The sequence below is a fragment of the Osmerus mordax genome, chromosome 2 (assembly GCF_038355195.1).
Source record: "Osmerus mordax isolate fOsmMor3 chromosome 2, fOsmMor3.pri, whole genome shotgun sequence".
NCBI lineage: Eukaryota > Metazoa > Chordata > Actinopteri > Osmeriformes > Osmeridae > Osmerus > Osmerus mordax.
This window is the reverse complement of record NC_090051.1, coordinates 17,537,967-17,555,235: the sequence shown is the minus strand read 5'-3', so window position 1 is coordinate 17,555,235 and position 17,269 is coordinate 17,537,967. Positions and strand designations below refer to the sequence as shown.

At 45.3% G+C, this 17,269-nt stretch overlaps 1 protein-coding gene across 1 annotated transcript; it reads right to left on the bottom strand.

The window, feature by feature from the left end:
* Window positions 1-5,870: 5,870 nt before the first annotated feature.
* On the bottom strand, window positions 5,871-12,817 carry idh1 (isocitrate dehydrogenase (NADP(+)) 1). Its single transcript, XM_067259375.1, has 9 exons — window positions 12,646-12,817; window positions 11,670-11,799; window positions 8,976-9,267; window positions 8,034-8,136; window positions 7,190-7,367; window positions 6,950-7,101; window positions 6,691-6,831; window positions 6,220-6,382; window positions 5,871-6,113 (listed from the first exon to the last, which is right to left on the bottom strand). Exons 1-9 carry the CDS (start codon window positions 12,803-12,805, stop codon window positions 6,020-6,022), a joined length of 1,413 nt encoding a protein of 470 aa, XP_067115476.1. The 5' UTR covers window positions 12,806-12,817; the 3' UTR covers window positions 5,871-6,019.
* Between the last annotated feature and the right edge of the window lie 4,452 nt (window positions 12,818-17,269).

Genomic DNA, 17,269 nt, shown 5'->3' with positions numbered 1-17,269 from the left:
TCTCAGGGGGCGTGGAGGAGTTCTCTGGGGGTCTGCGCCGGGAATGGAGGAGATGATCCAAGCGTCTCTGGGCCTCGCCGACGGAGCATCTGCTGTCTGAGCCCCAGAGAGAGGTAGATCGACCAGCTGGTGTTTCCCCGAAGGCAAACACTCTTTCCAGAAATCTCCTCTTCAGCTAGGCTCTGTTAATGAAATAGCTACAGGGGCAGTGCTAATGGGGCTAAAGGCTTGAAGTTGACACACTAAATGGAGTAGCTGGCAAGAACTCTTATGGCGTAGCTTTGTGTGGCAAGTTGCCCTTCACACCAGCTGATGGCTCACTCTTGATCAATCTGAGAGTGGGAAGACTGAATCCACAAGTAGGAGGAAGTGTTGCTGCAGTATGGAGGGTTCCTCATATACCTAAAGTGATGTCATCAGAAGGGGACAACTTCAGGCTTCAATTTGACACAGAACAAAAGAGGAAGCAGAAAAGCGGAAGCATGTCAAGATAGAATGATAATCAGGAACTATAGCAGAAGCTAAAATATTATTGAAATAACATTCAACATTTCCTCCTTTCCCCAAGACTATATTAAGTTATAAGTAAGGATACTGCAAAAACAGGTAGACACAGCCGCTCAACTCAGCACCTACCCTCAGCACAGAAATATCCTCAGGCATGTACAGTACATTTCCCTCTACCACACTCCAGGAGTCTGGCTATGAGGCTAATCCGCTGTGTGCCTCATCGCAGATAGCAAGATGTGATGACAACAAAGCCATGCATAGCTTCAGCTGTTTCTGTGCCTGTGAACCCACCCCAGGATTAATCCACCCTTCTCTTCCCTGGTGGCAACTATGATTAAGAGTTTTTTGTTTGCAATGTAGCCTCTTTATGCCATTCTTTTCTCCTCTCACTGGCTCTTCCTCTCACTGGCTCTTCCTCTCATCGGCTCTTCCTCTCACTGGCCCATCGATTGCCCTCTCCCTTACTCCCCAGATGGCTTAGTGTCTTATACTGTCTTTCAGGCATTCATTATTGAGAGGGCATTACATCACTACCAGCCAATCCCTGAACAGCATACTGTCAGCACTTCCGTATGTGTCTGTGTGTCAGAGGGCATAAAAACCTGTGCTTGTTATTATCCATTCCATCACCCCCTGGAGAGAGACAGTGTGACACCTCCTGTACAACCATCTGACACAAATCATCAGTTTTCTTCCACAGTGACAACACTATCAGCAGCTATACTGTAGCTCCAAGCCAATCTTACACTGACAGACAATACAAAACAACAGCATTGCTCCAGGATTTATGTAAAAATAGAAATTTGCTTCAGTTCATGATCAGCTTGACATTTAGAACACCGACTTGACTTGAGAGAGTTTATGAGAGAGAGAGAGAGAGAGAGAGAGAGAGAGAGAGAGAGAGAGAGAGAGAGGGAGAGAGAGAGAGAGAGAGAGAGAGAGAGAGATGCATCTTTCTCAATTATGAAAGAAATGAGAACACACGCTGCACATCCCACCGATGACGCTGTGTTGTCCCAGCTGAAACTGCAGTGGGTGTCTTCATCACCTTTCGACAGTATGACATGAACTTGCTATTCAAACTGACTGACCCGGCAACTAGACAAGCGGGTATTCGATGGTTAACAACTGTTTAAGCAGGGGTACATAACTACAATATTAACGTGGAGAATACAGCAAGGTAAGTCCCCAGTAACGTTAGCTGTAAGCTAGCAAGTAGCTAACAAACTACATGGCTAAGGCGTAATAATGATAACGATAGCTAGGATAGCTACCTTGAGAGCTAAGCTAACCCCCTCCATCCTTGAACAATGTCATTTCACCCACAAGGGTAGATCGATTTCTAAGATCAAAAATGTATCAGTACTTATTTACACGTTCGCAAAATTAATGATGGGATGTAACATGTACTCATACATGTTCTCAAAAGTATAATTAATAAATCGTGACTCACCTTCTTCTGTTTACAAATATGTCATTTATCTGGTCCGTCAGCAAAAAGATACGCAGGGTGGAACTGAGTTTAGAGCATTATTGTTCCGCATAAAATACCCAGAGAAAATTCAAGACTAGACTGTAGATTTATGTCTGATAATCTCACCACTTATTATTTCATTGATTCATAATTTCCAACAGGTTTTTCCAGAAAGCGTTTTATTATACTTCAAAGAAAAAAATGATCTGTTCTAACCTCACATCATATAATGAGTCAAACTCAAATGCTTAAAACTGAAACATGACTCATAATGTTACTTTTTAAGCCTCCATTTAGTCTCATTCTCTTCTAATTGTACAAATTGCCTCAGGGAAAATCCCCCCCAGGATGCTCACAAATTGAAGACCACAACTGGGACCACATTTCTTCCTCGAAATCTTGTAACAAAGGTCATAAAGACATCCCTCTAATGACAGGTCTGATTCAATGGAGAGGTGGAGAGGGCCAGAGAGGAGAGGGGAGCATATTTTTTTTCGAATGGGCAGAGCTAGCGGTGCTTGAAGCTACCCATAGTCCATTGTACTAGCCCCACAGAAAGAGAAACATTATTCAAGTCTCTTTCAGAGCAAAGAGAGAGAAACACAGTAATTATCGTGGGCTCTCTGCTAAACCTGCGACCTTGCCTCCCCAGTCCCCCTCTGTACCCCCCATACTCTCTCTGTGCGCTCATTGTCTGAGCTCATTTAAAAAAGCCCTTTCTAATGAAGGAGGGGGGGTGGGGGCTGGGGCTAATGGGCTCAAATAAGTTCCTCTCTGGAGCATTGTTGTGGGATAATGGCGGTATGAGCCCCAGCTGTAAACTTGCAGACGCCATATTGTGCATGACCTACATAGAACCGCATGTGAACTCCCTCTTAAACATTTTTTTGGGAGGATGCATCCCACCAACTATCCACTTTTGTTCAGAAAGTCAATTATTGGAGAGCTGTGTACTGGTACCGCTGCCTGGGGAAGGGAAATTGGAGACAGATTAAGGTGGGACCATTTATTTATACCAAAAAGGTTGTTCTGGTTAATGTGTAATCACATCAAATATGCAAGAAGACAAGATGAAACCATCAGGCTTCAGGGGTCACCACTGGTGACCAGGCATGGGGCCTTGTGTGTCAACTCATCAGATTTCTCTAGTTATTCATAAACATGTCGACTATCAACTTTGTGTAACTGGGATTATTTTTTGTCTTGTTTCATGAGGATATAGTTAGAAAAGTTCACAAACACCATGACGTATATGTCAGATTTTGTTTACTGAAAACAAACCAGGGGTACATTAAAGGCATGTTCGTTTTATTCACCAGTCCTTCTATCTTTGGTTTGTGTTGTTTTCCAGACTGAAAGAAATCCTTTCAGTCTAAGTGCACTGGCTGGATATAAGATTGACATTGCAAATCAGGTTGAGTATCAACTTCAAGAAAAAGACCATTTCTGTCCTTAAGATCCCACACATTTTTTCATCTAACAGCTCTCTAGCCCTCCCTCCAGCTTTGACCCATGCTCTACCCATGTCTCTTTCCCCTATGTCTGTCTGTCTTTCCCATTTCCCCGTTGTATTTTGATTATACCCTGCTGCACTGATGACTAAATTATGATTGGGTTTAAGGATGGCAGGGCTTTCATCTGCGCAGTGTTGTTCTGCTCTGCCCTCTCCAACACAAAGGCGCCCGCTACCTCTGCTCGCCCGCTTTTGAAGAGTAGAGTGGCTGTTGGGTCCCCATGGAAACAGCAGCGCGGAGGCCTCTTATGTCTGTCCTGCTGGAGCAAGGTGTTTTTCTCTTGGAGAACAAGTTGGAAACACACACACAAAGGACAACACAGCTCTTCTCTAGCTCTAAAAAAGGAGATGCTTTCATGAAAATTAGGTGCAGTCCATCTGTGTAATGCACACTTTCCTTTTGTTGGAATTTTCTCGACCAATTCAAAACAGCGAGATCTCATCCCTTTGTAGAATGAATACAAAACAGAACAAGGCAGTTGGATGTGTATTGCTATTTTGCCATCTTGTCACTTCATTATATTGGCATTCAGCATATTTCAGCATGGGTTATGACGATGGATTAGTATGTAGGACTATTGACCTCATCTGAAACTATTGCCTCAACTCCCTGAATAAGTAAGGGAAGCAGACTCCCTTACTCCACCTAACCTATCACAGGGAAACTGGCCCAACCACCTAATTTCTGTAGCCCTCCATTGAGGTCATGGCTTGGTATACACAGGGTTCTAGGGGAAAGAACCAGAGGTGGACAATGACAACCATGTTTGTACTGTACATTCATAGCATGCAAGAGTGGGGAGGTGCACTGCTGAAGATGATATAGTTGTGATGGATGCTAAGATACTTGAAACTTAGTTTCTGTTCTTGAATAGTAATCAAATTAATCTCAGCAGGCAATATCACTGTACATCTGTGTCCGAATCAACCAACAAAAGACACATCAGCCTGTCTCTGATGAAATATAGTTACCAATCACTGTTTCAATTCAACGCTAATAGTCCTGGGCTTTCAGCCACACAGCCATCTTTGTGATGCCTCCGACTGGCAAATGAGACTCCCTTCTCTCAGACGAAATCCAATTACCCAGGGACAATAGGTGCAGCCCCCTCGGCTCTGATACCTCAGAGGGAGCCCTGGCCTCCATCGGGTCCCCAAGTACCTTGGCTTTCCTCCGTGTCTGCTTCTTCCTGGATGAGACTGCTGGATTCCATCTGGTCCAAACAGCTAATCACGTCAAGAGTGCTCCTGAGAGTGTATGTGGCCTAGCTGCACCGTTATCACAGTGGCTTTCAACTTCCAGTGTGGATGTTTCTCTCTCTCTCACAAACACACACACAGAGTTCATTGGGATGGTGTAGCCACAGCTGAAAGTAATTCAGATGGGTAAGAATTGCTGGATCGAAGTAGGATTATCTAGTAACCAGACGCTGACAAACAGGTATAACATAAACAAGATATCATGTTATGCCTTTTAGAACCTACTGTAGATCGCCATCTGTTGGCAAACCATGAAAAGGTTATCACACAGCTTTAGTAACTTAGATTTTTTACAATGCCTCTCCATTATAGATGAGACAAGAAATAATTGAAATTTTCTTTTGTTTCAATAAAAAATACATAATAATAAAGCACACACTAAGTATCTCAAAAAAACATTTATTGAGTTGATATTCACATTGAAGCCGACCACAGTCTACAGAGTAAAACCTTCAACCCTGCACCCTACTATTCTGCCTGGCAGGAGATGATAGCTTCATGGGTTTCTGCACTGGAGTAAACAGTTAACATACTGTTTAAAACACCAACAAGTAGGATCACGTCACTGCCTCCCTGCCAGTGTGTGATGCTCTATCACCTTTGTGAGAAATACCATCCGCCAGGCATGGTCATAAGTTACTCTTGAATTTTTAACTGCAGTGGTCGGCATACCTTGTAGGAAGGAAGGAATCTTGACTGGAATATCCGTTGAAACATAAAACAAATAAGGCAATGTAGGTAAGACCACCCTCAGACACACTGACAGGACTGTCCCCTGGTCTGGCCGGGCAAGGACCAAGCAAACCTCAGGGGACCTAGTGCAATATATTTGAGTAAATGATAGCACAGATTCATTTCTATGTCCAACATTGAGCTCTCTGGAGCTTCCTGCGTAGTGGGATTTGGGAGGTGTCGGACAGTGTGTGTGTGTTCTAGGGATATGGCATCCTCGGCTGGGAAAGGCACCTCTATGTCAGAGTCCTGTGGGAATGATTCAATCCAGAGGTTGCCTGGAATATCTAGATCACACTGTTGTGACTCACACATCTTGCCTGTTTTTGTCCTTGCATGTTTACTGTTGTGCATCATCAGACCAAAGCAAATTAATGTGTGATAAGCTACTTGGCAATGAACCTGTTTCTGATTCTGACAGTTAGCTTGGTTGTTGGTTGGAATCAGTCCACTGATATCAAGGCTGTCTGTAAGTGTGTGTGTGTGTGTGTTTTGGTGTGTGTCTGTATGAGTAAGCCCAGGAGATGAGATCACAGTTTGGGTTGGCTTGACATCTTGATCTTCAGGTTCTCTGCCAGCTTGTCCAGGAACTCAAAGGTGTTCAGGTAGTCTGCACGAGTCACACTGAGGAACAGGAGGAGAGATGGAGACGTTTCGATACATATTTTTTAAAGCACAAAATAGCCTGAACTCAGCTAATAGCCTGAATCTTGGCAGAAGAGAGCGCTACCTCGACAGGCCTTTGATGCAGATGGCCAGGTCCTTGGTCATGAAGCCAGCCTCGATGGTCTCCACACAGACCGCCTCCAGAGCCTCGGCAAACACGCGCAGCTCAGCGTTGTTGTCCAGCTTGGCGCGGTGGAGCAGACCCCGGGACCACGCGAACACGGAAGCTGGACAGGGACACACAGAACACACGCCTCGCATGAGGAACAAGAACACACGGTATGGAGACCGGACAGGGACACACAGAACACACGCCTCGCATGAGGAACAAGAACACACGGTATGGAGACCGGACAGGGACACACAGAACACACGCCTCGCATGAGGAACAAGAACACACGGTATGGAGACCGGACAGGGACACAAAACCAAATACCCCCCCAAAAATTCAAAGTCCTGAGTCATAGAGAGTACAGGTAGAGTGAGTGAACGGGGGCTGTAGAGTTTGGGGCTGTGGCAGGGCTCGGCCTCTCACCGATGGGGTTGGTGGAGGTCTCCTTGCCCTGCTGGTGCTGCCTGTAGTGGCGGGTCACTGTTCCATGCGCGGCCTCCGCCTCCACCGTACGGCCGTCGGGACAGATCAGAACACTGGTCATCATGCCCAGGGAGCCATAGCCTGGAGGACACACAAACACAACACGTCACTCTTGAGGTAGAAAATACATGAATCACATCCAGGACAGACTGGGCTACAGATGAGGGGGAAGGAGACAGTGACTCCAGGGCTAGCTCACCTTGGGCTACAGAGTCCGACTGCACATCTCCGTCGTAGTTCTTGCAGGCCCAGATGAAGCCCCCGTCAGACTTCATCGCCTGGGCAACCATGTCGTCGATGAGGCGGTGCTCGTACCAGATCCCCTTCTTCTCAAACTGGGAGCGGTACTCCCTGGAACACACACACACACGCCATAAACATACTGTACGTGACGCCACAAAAGGGGAAACAAAGTTGCATTGTAACGCATTGGTCCTACTTCTCGTAGATCTCCTGGAAGATGTCCTTGAAGCGCCCGTCGTACTTCTTGAGGATGGTGTTCTTCGTGCTGAGGTAGAGAGGCCAGCCCTTGGTCAGCCCCATCTGGAAGGAGCTGTGAGCAAAGTCCCTGATGGAGCTGTCTGTGTTGTACATACCCATAGCCACACCACCGGTGCCTGGACAACCCACACAACACACGTCCTGATCAATGTAAGCATTTACCATTACACACAGTTACATTTACATTTAGTCATTAGACTTACAGTACCTACTGTAAGTCGCTCTTATCCAGAGGGACTTACAGTAGGTACAGGGACATTCCCCCGAGGCAAGTAGGGTGAAGTGCCTTGCCCAAGGACACAACGTCAGTTGGCATGACCGGGAATCGAACTGGCAACCTTCGGATTACTAGCCCGATTCCCTCACCGCTCAGCCACCTGACTCACACACCCACCCTACATCATGCAGACATGAAAGTCATTAAGTCCGAAAAACTTGTTACGTTAATCTTCTGTCATATGGGGGAAGATGCAGACAGAATAGCGGAGCCAGCCCTGAATCAGATGCCGATTTCATCAGACTTCTGATTGCTCAATGTGTGAAGGAAGTGAAGGCCAAGGCTTAATCATCCATCAGGCAGTGATAAAGCAGATCCAGCAGACCCATACTGGGATATGTACACAGCAAACACACAGAACCATGGCCCATGGTGCCTGTTTGGCTCTGATTCTGTTTACCAACTACGTTACTTAAGGCCCATGGTAGAGACGGTCTTCTCGGGTCACTGTTCAAATGTACCAAGTGATTTTGAGTTTGGGTTCAGCGTCTGAGTGTTGTCTTACCTTCAAAGTCATGGATGACATACTTGACTGGTTCGCCGCTCTTGGGTGTGAAGGTCATCTCCACTCGCCCTGGACCTGGAACCACGAAGTCCGTGGCCTTGTACTGAGAAGAGCAGAGAGAGAGGAGGTCAACAGGGAAAACGTTGTGCAACAGGCATCTCACACACTCTGCACTGGTGCCATCTAGTGGAGTGAAATGGTACTGACAGGGGGAAGGCGTAAATAACAAGAGCAGTGTGCAGGTTCAAACAGGAGGGGTAGTTCATAGACCAGACACCCATCTCCCCAAGCTAGAGATCCCTTGCTATAACTGAAATTGGTTTGACATTCCTCATGTATTAGGGTTGAAAAAAATTCAGGTTAACAAACCAGGACACATTTAGTATACGCAGAACAAAGCTCCATCTTTCAAAAATGCAAAAAACAACTGTCCAAAGAACAACTGTTCATCCTCCTTTAACAGATCCACTGGTGCTTATTCTCTAGCAGCATGACACAGCAGTTTGGTACATGAAGGCTCTGTGTCAACAGTGTGGTCCAAAGGGCAGCTTATCCACTTAATCAGTGACAGGTTGAGCCTCCTTAGAAAGCGGCCCTATCCCTCTCGCCTGGCCATCTGTCCACCACGGCTTGGCATGACCATCATCATGCTGTGTGGAAAGCAGTGGAGTGACCAGGTACAGTCCATTGCCCTCAGATGTGAGCCACTGACTAGCAACCCCAGAACCTTGTCTTGCTCAATTCCCTTCTTGAAAAGCACTTGCTTATTTCCTTTACTCCATTCTTTTTCAAATCTTTCTTCCATCTTCCTTCCATCTTCCTTCCTTCCTTCCTCTCTACCTCGCTCCCTTTGTTCCCATGCAGGGGTGTCGGTGTAGGGTTTCTGGATGACTAGTGAAATGTGGACCAGCAGTTTTGAGGCGGAAGCTTTCCGAGGGTTACCTGGTCTCCGTGTGCGTGTCTCCCGATGACGATGGGTTTGATCCAGCCTGGCACCAGACGAGGGATGTTCTTACAGATGATGGGCTCCCTGAACACAGTGCCCCCAAGGATGTTCCGGATGGTTCCATTGGGCGAACGCCACATCTGCTTCAGCTTGAACTCTTCCACGCGATTCTCGTCTGGCGTGATGGTGGCGCACTTGATGCCCACGTTGTACCGACGCACTGCCTCGGCCGCCTGAACCGTGACCTCGTCGTTGGAGGCGTCGCGAGACTCCATGCCCAGGTCAAAGCTAGGGGGTACACAGACACGTCACATATTACATTGTTACAAATAAGAAAACTTTATTGTCCATTAAGTTGATCTAGAATGGACATTTGCTTTCGGCATTCTGGCAACACAGCACAGGACAACAATAAAGAACATCTCGAATACATCAAATCCATTTCCAGCAGCAGTGCTCATGGGCTGGGGAGGGGGTAGATTTGATTGTATCCTTGTTCAGAATTACTTTTATAATAGTATGTTTGTGCCTGAGCCATTTGGGATGAGATGAATCTTGTTATTGTGTTACAACGCTGTGCTGAGCTCTGTAGCTGTTTAAAAGATGGTAACAACAGAAACAAAGAGCTCAGTCTTCACAGACTGCGTGACTGAACTGATGAACAGCTTTCTCTGAAAGACCCGACACACTCGTCCACAAACAACCCCATACCGCCTTCTCCATGGATGCAAGGGCTGGTCCGGGAGAACTGCACATGTGCAGACAAGGTGCCAGCACGTTCATATTCATGGGTTTGAAGTTCGTGTCTGTAAAATCTGATTATTTCCGGGAACTGTGTTCAGAGACTGTATTGGAACAGTGCCATATTTGTTAGGAATACTGCTCTGACGATCAATAACTCAACAGAGAGAATATGTATGAATTCAACTGCAGTGAGATTCAACTATCCATAGTCATTAGTGGTTGTGCGTAAACTACAAATGGCAAGGCTGTCCTGATTATTTCCTTGACTGCTTCGCTCAGTGTCAAACAAGTCATTGTGTAAAAGCACAACCTTTCACCTACTTTCTTTCCTTCCAATCTTCTTACTAGGTCAACTGCATTGAGCTACACACAAAGCAAGACAATAGCTGCAAACAGACCACCACTATCCCACAATCCCTGGTCATCACACACACATTAAGAGGTACAGCAACTATTTGACAGCGCTTATTTTCATCTCACGCACACAACCTGTGGGAGTCAGATGGCTGAGTGGTTAGGGAATTGGGCTAGTAATCCGAAGGTTGCCAGTTCGATTCCCGGTCATGCAAACTGACGTTGTGTCCTTAGGCAAGGCACTTCACCCTACTTGCCTCGGGGGAATGTCCCTGTACTTACTGTAAGTCGCTCTGGATGAGAGCGTCTGCTAAATGACTAAAATGTAAAATGTAAACCTTTAGCTTACCTTACTTTAGCTAACCAAAATCTAAAGCCATAACTGAATTTCAGGAATTCTATTATGCTGTTGCAGTATAAGGGCTAGTTGAAAACAAAGTCAATGTGAAAGTTAAGGAATCACATACTGATATACTTTGGTGTCTTATTTTACAATTAATGTTACATGTTACAGTTAACATTTTGAGTAAGCTTCATAAATAATTCTGGACGATATGTGTCGGGGGGGGGGGGGGGGCAGTGATTGTATCAGGGTGGTTGTGGCTAACCCTGTGGCAGTGCCACTGTCTAAGAAGTCAAAGACCACTCTGTGTGACAGGAACCATGTGAGGTCATGGACATCATGGTGATCCCAATACTGGCTTAAGCCAAAGTCCAGAGGGTATCTATCACCTCACAGTCTAAAGGTCTAGTACAACATGAGAGAGGGCTGAATTTGAAACTCACAGGGAGATGTACTGTACAGTAGATACTTAAACAGAGCAGAAGCAGGTATGGACTTAAATCAATATCACACACACACTAATCTGGGTCACTCTGCAGGGTTTCACAAAGTCTGCTGATCCCATGTGAGCAGAATGCTCTGCATTGGGGGATGGGCTCACAAGTACCAAGTTGCTTTTAGAACCAGTTTACAATCAGGACAAAGTTCTCAGATGAGAGGAAAAAGGAGCTATAAGTCAGTTTGACAAGACCAGGCAAAAAAGAGCTGGTTGTGCAACAATACACTACAACTACATAGGTCAGACCGATCTAAAGTCCTTGAAGATGTCAAGGGTAAGTATTGCACTGTATTACTATCAGTACTGCCACATCATTTGGGAAAGAGGTGTGTCAAAATACACTTTTACTTCCTTAAGATATCAGGTCCCCCTCTCCTGTTACAATGGCTCTGTACAGAATAAGGACAACAGACTTATCTGGACAAACCGGAGATCCACACACCATGCTGTTGTTAATTGACTCCAAGAAAACTGGAAAAGTAGCTATAACAACAGCACCTGATGCCTGTCTTCCCTGCTGTGAAGAAGAGAGCTCCTCTTCTTGTCCACACTGTTTATACCCCATATTCTTACCTGGTTGACTGAGACAGAAGGAGGCAGCAACATCGCAATATACTCTACTGTACTTTGTATATGCATTATTTGTATACTGCTCTGGATAAACTGTCTACTAAATGACTAAAATGTAAATCTGCAAACTGCCGTCGCTCCCCAGAGAGTCATTGCAAATGTATTCATGTCAGGTCTCACCTGTGCAGTTCCATTTCCAGGTAGGGGAAGATGAGCTTATCTTTGATGAGTTCCCAGATGACTCTGGTCATCTCATCTCCCTGCATCTCCACCACCGGACCTGTCTTGATCTTCTGAGACATTTTAGAACCTGAGAAAGAGGTGATGAAATAGTGTGAAGAAACTGTCCACGATTAACCTAGATGCCTGGTTGTTATTTTAGGACGATACTAAAGAAAGGACAAGACCATTTTACCGGCCTGGTGTGTACACACATTAGAATGAAGGAACTCCATTCATTAGAGGAACGTGAAGTTACCAGACCTGCGAGTCGGCATTTTTTCTCTAGTGAACCTGATTAACTCCTTAGCGGCTAAGCTGCCAAACTCTGTCAAAGCGAGCCAGGCTCGAAGTCTTGCACTTGAGAACAGAAATGACCTTAATAAGCATTGATTAATGCATTGCAAACAATGTTATACGCAAATATGCTAACATCGTTTACCAACGAGAACTGCATTGTTACTCGAAGAAAGTCTGGAGTATGCTATAGCCTAAGTTGTTGGGTGTACCAGGAAAAGCGTTGCATAACAACCAGAACATCGCCCGATGTTACAAAATAGCCTGGTCCCCGAAGAAAAGCAAAGTATCAGACGCATAGGGATAGCGACTTTAGAGTGATGATTGTTTTAGAAGCTGTCCATTTACTTCACCAAGTATAATTCACTTTCAATTATAATTTCATAGCAGGCCGTGTCCTGATTGGTCTATATCGCTATGACAGCAGTACAGTAGTTTACAGTAGGCATAATAGATCTACATTAAATGACATGATCGATTCCTCCTTTTTCACTTGTTTCCATTGTTGTAGGCTTATTTAGCCTACAAAAAGATGTCACTTTCAGAACAATAGGCTTAAATGGGTCGAACGCAAAATACATATCGCCATATCTTTCTGCCACATAAATGAATAGGCTACAATATTCTGAAAGTGCCATACCTTCGTTTCCGAACTGAGCCACGAATCTGATCAGGTAATAGAAGACGAGGCAGTGAATCGTCTCTTTATACACGGACTGGGTCTTTGGGGCTGTCTTGTCGGGCTGCAGTCTGTGAGAGGTGCGGTTCCGTATCATAGAGGCGTAATTTTTTACCGGCATCACTGACAGACAGCCCCTCTACCAATCAGAGAACGCTTTTAGAGTCCACTAACCAATAACGCAACCCCACACAGCAAGAAGAAGGCCTTTGTAGATAAACTGTGCTCTGACAAGGGTTAAGATTGAGTGTAGTGCATTTTTTCGTTTACTAAGAGCGAATATTGACTAGATTGACCCTAAATGTGATACAACCGTTAATTTCACACTTTAACATTTTCACCCCTCATAATCGCCGTACATAATCATCCGGTATCTGTTTGTTGTAGGTTAATTTAGAAATAAATCCAATGATAGCCCCCTATTCTCACAACACTAACTATTGTATTTAGAAGGCTGACCTCCAAAACGAAGTTGTTGAGAAGAGCTGAGCATGTCCTCTCTTGGAGTAATTCGGAAATGTGGACTATGCCTACGCTTGTCTACGTTTGTCCGGCAGTGGCGGCGGTATTGTGCGCTGCAATTGTAAAAATCCTCATATGTTGCCTGCCTTATTAACAATGCGGGTCAATCTACAATTTACAAAAGTAGGTTACACCTGTAATCGATTAAGTTACTTAAGATCCTATACTCTCCCTCTATCAGCGCACATTGTGAAGTATAGGCTATCGGTTCGTACAGTCAGACAACAGCATTTGTTTTTCAAAAGGTGTATGTTGCATATATATTTTTCACCTAAAGGTGGCACGATTTGACCATGATTAACAAAAGGAAAAGTAAACGGGTTAGGCGGCGAAGAAAACCGAAGATTTAAGTAGCCTATTTCATGCCAGAAGTGGTATACAATTTAATGTCGGCCTGCAGATAAGTTTCACCTAGTATCACAATGGAGAAACATGAAGTATGCTGTCCTGTCTCTGAATGGCGGAATTGTAAAGCGTTAAGTAGCCCTGAATGAGGCAGTCTACAGTGGATATATGATTGAGAATATAGAGAATATATTCTATAGAGAATAACCTATAGCCTACATGATGGAGAACGTAACCTCCGTTTCAGCAAATATGAGGGGGAAATAGTTTGGTTGATCTTATTGGATACAAATGCTTTATGAAAGGTGTTAACATTTGTTGGGTGACCGCAGGTCAGATTGGATTATACCGACACCCTAGAAGCAGCTGCTAGGCAGCAACTGTAACAGATGTTCACTGCGGTGAGAGAAACACAGATTAGCCTCTGTCAAAATTGTTTAAACTGCATAACAATTGCTTAAACTGGATGCAATGTTAAACACCAATGTTTAACTTGTGTTTTTAGTATTTCCACAAAAGGCAATATTGGAGGTGTGTCATGCTGCCAGATTTGCGGTGGTCTGGCGAGAGAGCCTCTTCCTCAAATGAAAGTGTAGGCTATAGGTCTTTCGCTAGGGGGATTGCAACCTACCCCGACCAACCTACCCCGACCAGCCTCTCAGTCACAGGAGCATGACTTGGATGAGTCCCTAAAGATGTCACGTGACCTGACATCTGCTCGGAGTAGTAACCAAGAGAAACCAAGCAACTGAGAGGGAGATGGAGAGCGCGCAAGGAGGAGCCTGCTCCGTTCACAGCAGCATCAGCACCTCAACTGGCGTTATCCAAAACGCTGCGCTGTGAAAAGTCACAGTTTTAACGCCGTGCAAATTCCGCCTAATCAAACTGCCTACCTAATTTACCGCCGATTATATAGTGTTCTAGACTGGTTAAGTGCAAGGGTTTGCGGTCCAACGACCCGTAATGTGCGGATTCTTCTGAAGGATATGGTCACAACCCCGGTCTCAAAGTGGAGCCACGCGTATCTCGGATCGGCGCGCTCCTCCAGGGGCTAGGATGCGCGCCAGGTACATCCCGATTCCTGCCCGGCTTCGGATCTGAGCAAGAGTCCAATGCCCCGGGGCGCCGTAGCAGGAGAACTCAGTCGACTCGGTCCAGGATGCCGGTTATGAGAGGTCTGTTGGCACCACAGAACACCTTCCTGGACACCATCGCCACCCGCTTCGATGGCACTCGTGAGTAACCAACCTGAAGTTGGAAATCAGAGTTAATCTAAAAGCCTCTTTTGTTGTGTCCCATGACTTTTCCAAGCGACTATTCTAGTTAGGAACCAAGATTAACAGTTTAAACTAATAGCTCCTGCACACGCAGCCACCTTAATAACGCGTGGGTCCCATTCACCACATGCTAGGGGCCACTATGTGTGTGTGTTAAGTTGTATATTTATTTAAGAGCTTGACCATGCAGCATACTTTCATTTGTCCTGATATTTGGATTGCAAAGTCCATTCAATGTAACACTTAGGCTATTTGATACAAATATACATTATCAGAAGAAAGATAACACTCATCGAAACCAAAGTTTTGTGACCATGTCGGTAATATTGTTTTGTTTTGTTATACTTTTTATAGAAGGGTTTGAAAGGTTGGTGATTGTTCCAGTTCCGTTACTGAGTGCGGCATATTCGGTTGAGCCAAAGACTTAAATTGTTCTGTTTATGTAGGTAGGCTGGATAGAATGAATTGTACACTATATATTCAGAGCTTTGAAGGTGAAAATACAATTCACAAAATATGTAGAGTTGGCCTAGAACAGTAGACACTGCCGCTCATATTCTCTGTTCATTGGTATTAAGTGTTTTTTTCTTTCAACCAGTGCACATAGATACGTTTTCTTTTCTTTTCTTTCAAAGCAATACATGTATTTGTGTCTGGAAAGACTATAGTCAATGGCGCTCAGAGGGGGTTCTGGTAGAATTTTGAACAGATGCGATGAGCAGCCCGTGCGCATTAGGGCGCATGCAGAGGATGTGGGCGGGCGGCGAGGTGCAGGGGCTGCGCGAGTTTCTCTCTCTATGCGTTTTGATTCATTGTGATGGAGATGGTGTGTGCGAGTTGGGCGAGCCTTCCACCTAAACCATTTAAGTGTGACAGCTTGATCAAAAGCTCTATCTAAGGCGAGGCGAACACGCTGAGAGGCAGATCTCCATCTCACCCGAGCTGTCCTTCCCCCCCTCTGCTTTCTGTACCAGACCAGTACAGAGAAAAACTGTAGCTTATCTAATGGATTTGATTAATATGGAATAATTCATACGAACCCAGATCCCTTTCACTCACTGAAAAGGAGTGCAACCCTATTGGTCTGAAAAAATATTTATTGTTTAGGTCAGTTAACCCCTCAGAAGGTTCCCCAATATTGACACAAATGAATTGTCATGGTGTTATTGTGGAACTAAAAAGGCATGCTTTGTCAATACTATTAGAAGGACCATTATGTTAGCTTGGATATGGCCAATGGGAAACATCTGCTGGTTTGAATCACGCTTTTGATTGGTCTGTGATGATACCATACTATATCCTGCTGCATCTCCAATAGTCCTCCCTCCTTCATCAGCTACATCATGCCATCCGAGATCACTACTCAACTTCAACACAGTGACTCAAGTAATCACTCCACCCACCAACCAGACCTCCTCATTTGGCCCTGACTGCAGAAGCACCCCCATGTTCCTTCCTTTCAAACCCTCAGACACTTATGTTCAGATTATGGCCTCATTCATAGCGATCAGCTTCAGCGATTTCTGAGAGCAAAAACTCAATTTGCATTGCATGTTGACTAATTACACACCTCCAGAAGTGAAGTCATTGTAATTAACTCCCAATGATGTCAAGAATTCATCTTGGCCTCTCTGGCTGTTAGCAGGGGGGCGAGGCCCAGGGTTGGGGGGGGTGGGTCCCCAAGGGGGGGTCAGTGGTTACCACAACAGTGGAGTCTTGGGGGGAGCTAAATATAAATATTTTGTTCCATGCTGTGACAAACACACATGTCGTTGTGTTTTTTAAATGGTCTGACACAGTGGCGGCGTACGTGCTCTAAAGCCCCTCATTAGGCCAAGCCAAATGAGGAGAAGTGAGAATCAAAGACGGCTTTTAGCCTGGTCCCCTGACTGCTGGGCCTCGTCTCTCCCTGTCTGCCACAGAGAGGAGGAGGGGCTGGGTGGGGTGGGGGGTGGGGGGGTGGGGGGGTTTGGGTTCTAATGAGCAGCTGAGTGTTCACACCATACTGTAGAGGCAACACATGACTCTGTCGCCACGATGTAGTCGACACACTGACACATCAGTACAGAAAAGAGGTTTTGACAGGTAGTCAATCCACTTACATTTACATTTAGTCATTTAGCAGACGCTCTTATCCAGAGCAACTTACAGTAGGTACAGGGACATTCCCCCGAGGCAAGTAGGGTGAAGTGCCTTGCCCAAGGACACAACGTCAGTTGGCATGACCGGGAATCGAACCCTAGCCCGACTCCCTCACCGCTCAGCCAACTGACTCCAGGACTACAGGAAGTAAACACTTCCTGTTTACTGTACGATTAGAATACAGTACAGAGGAAGTAGTGCGCACAGAGAGGAAGTAGCAAGCACAGAAATTTATGTTATGTCTCAGGTTTTATGGAGATGTGCTAGGTGGTTATAGACTCACAATTAAGATGGTCTAT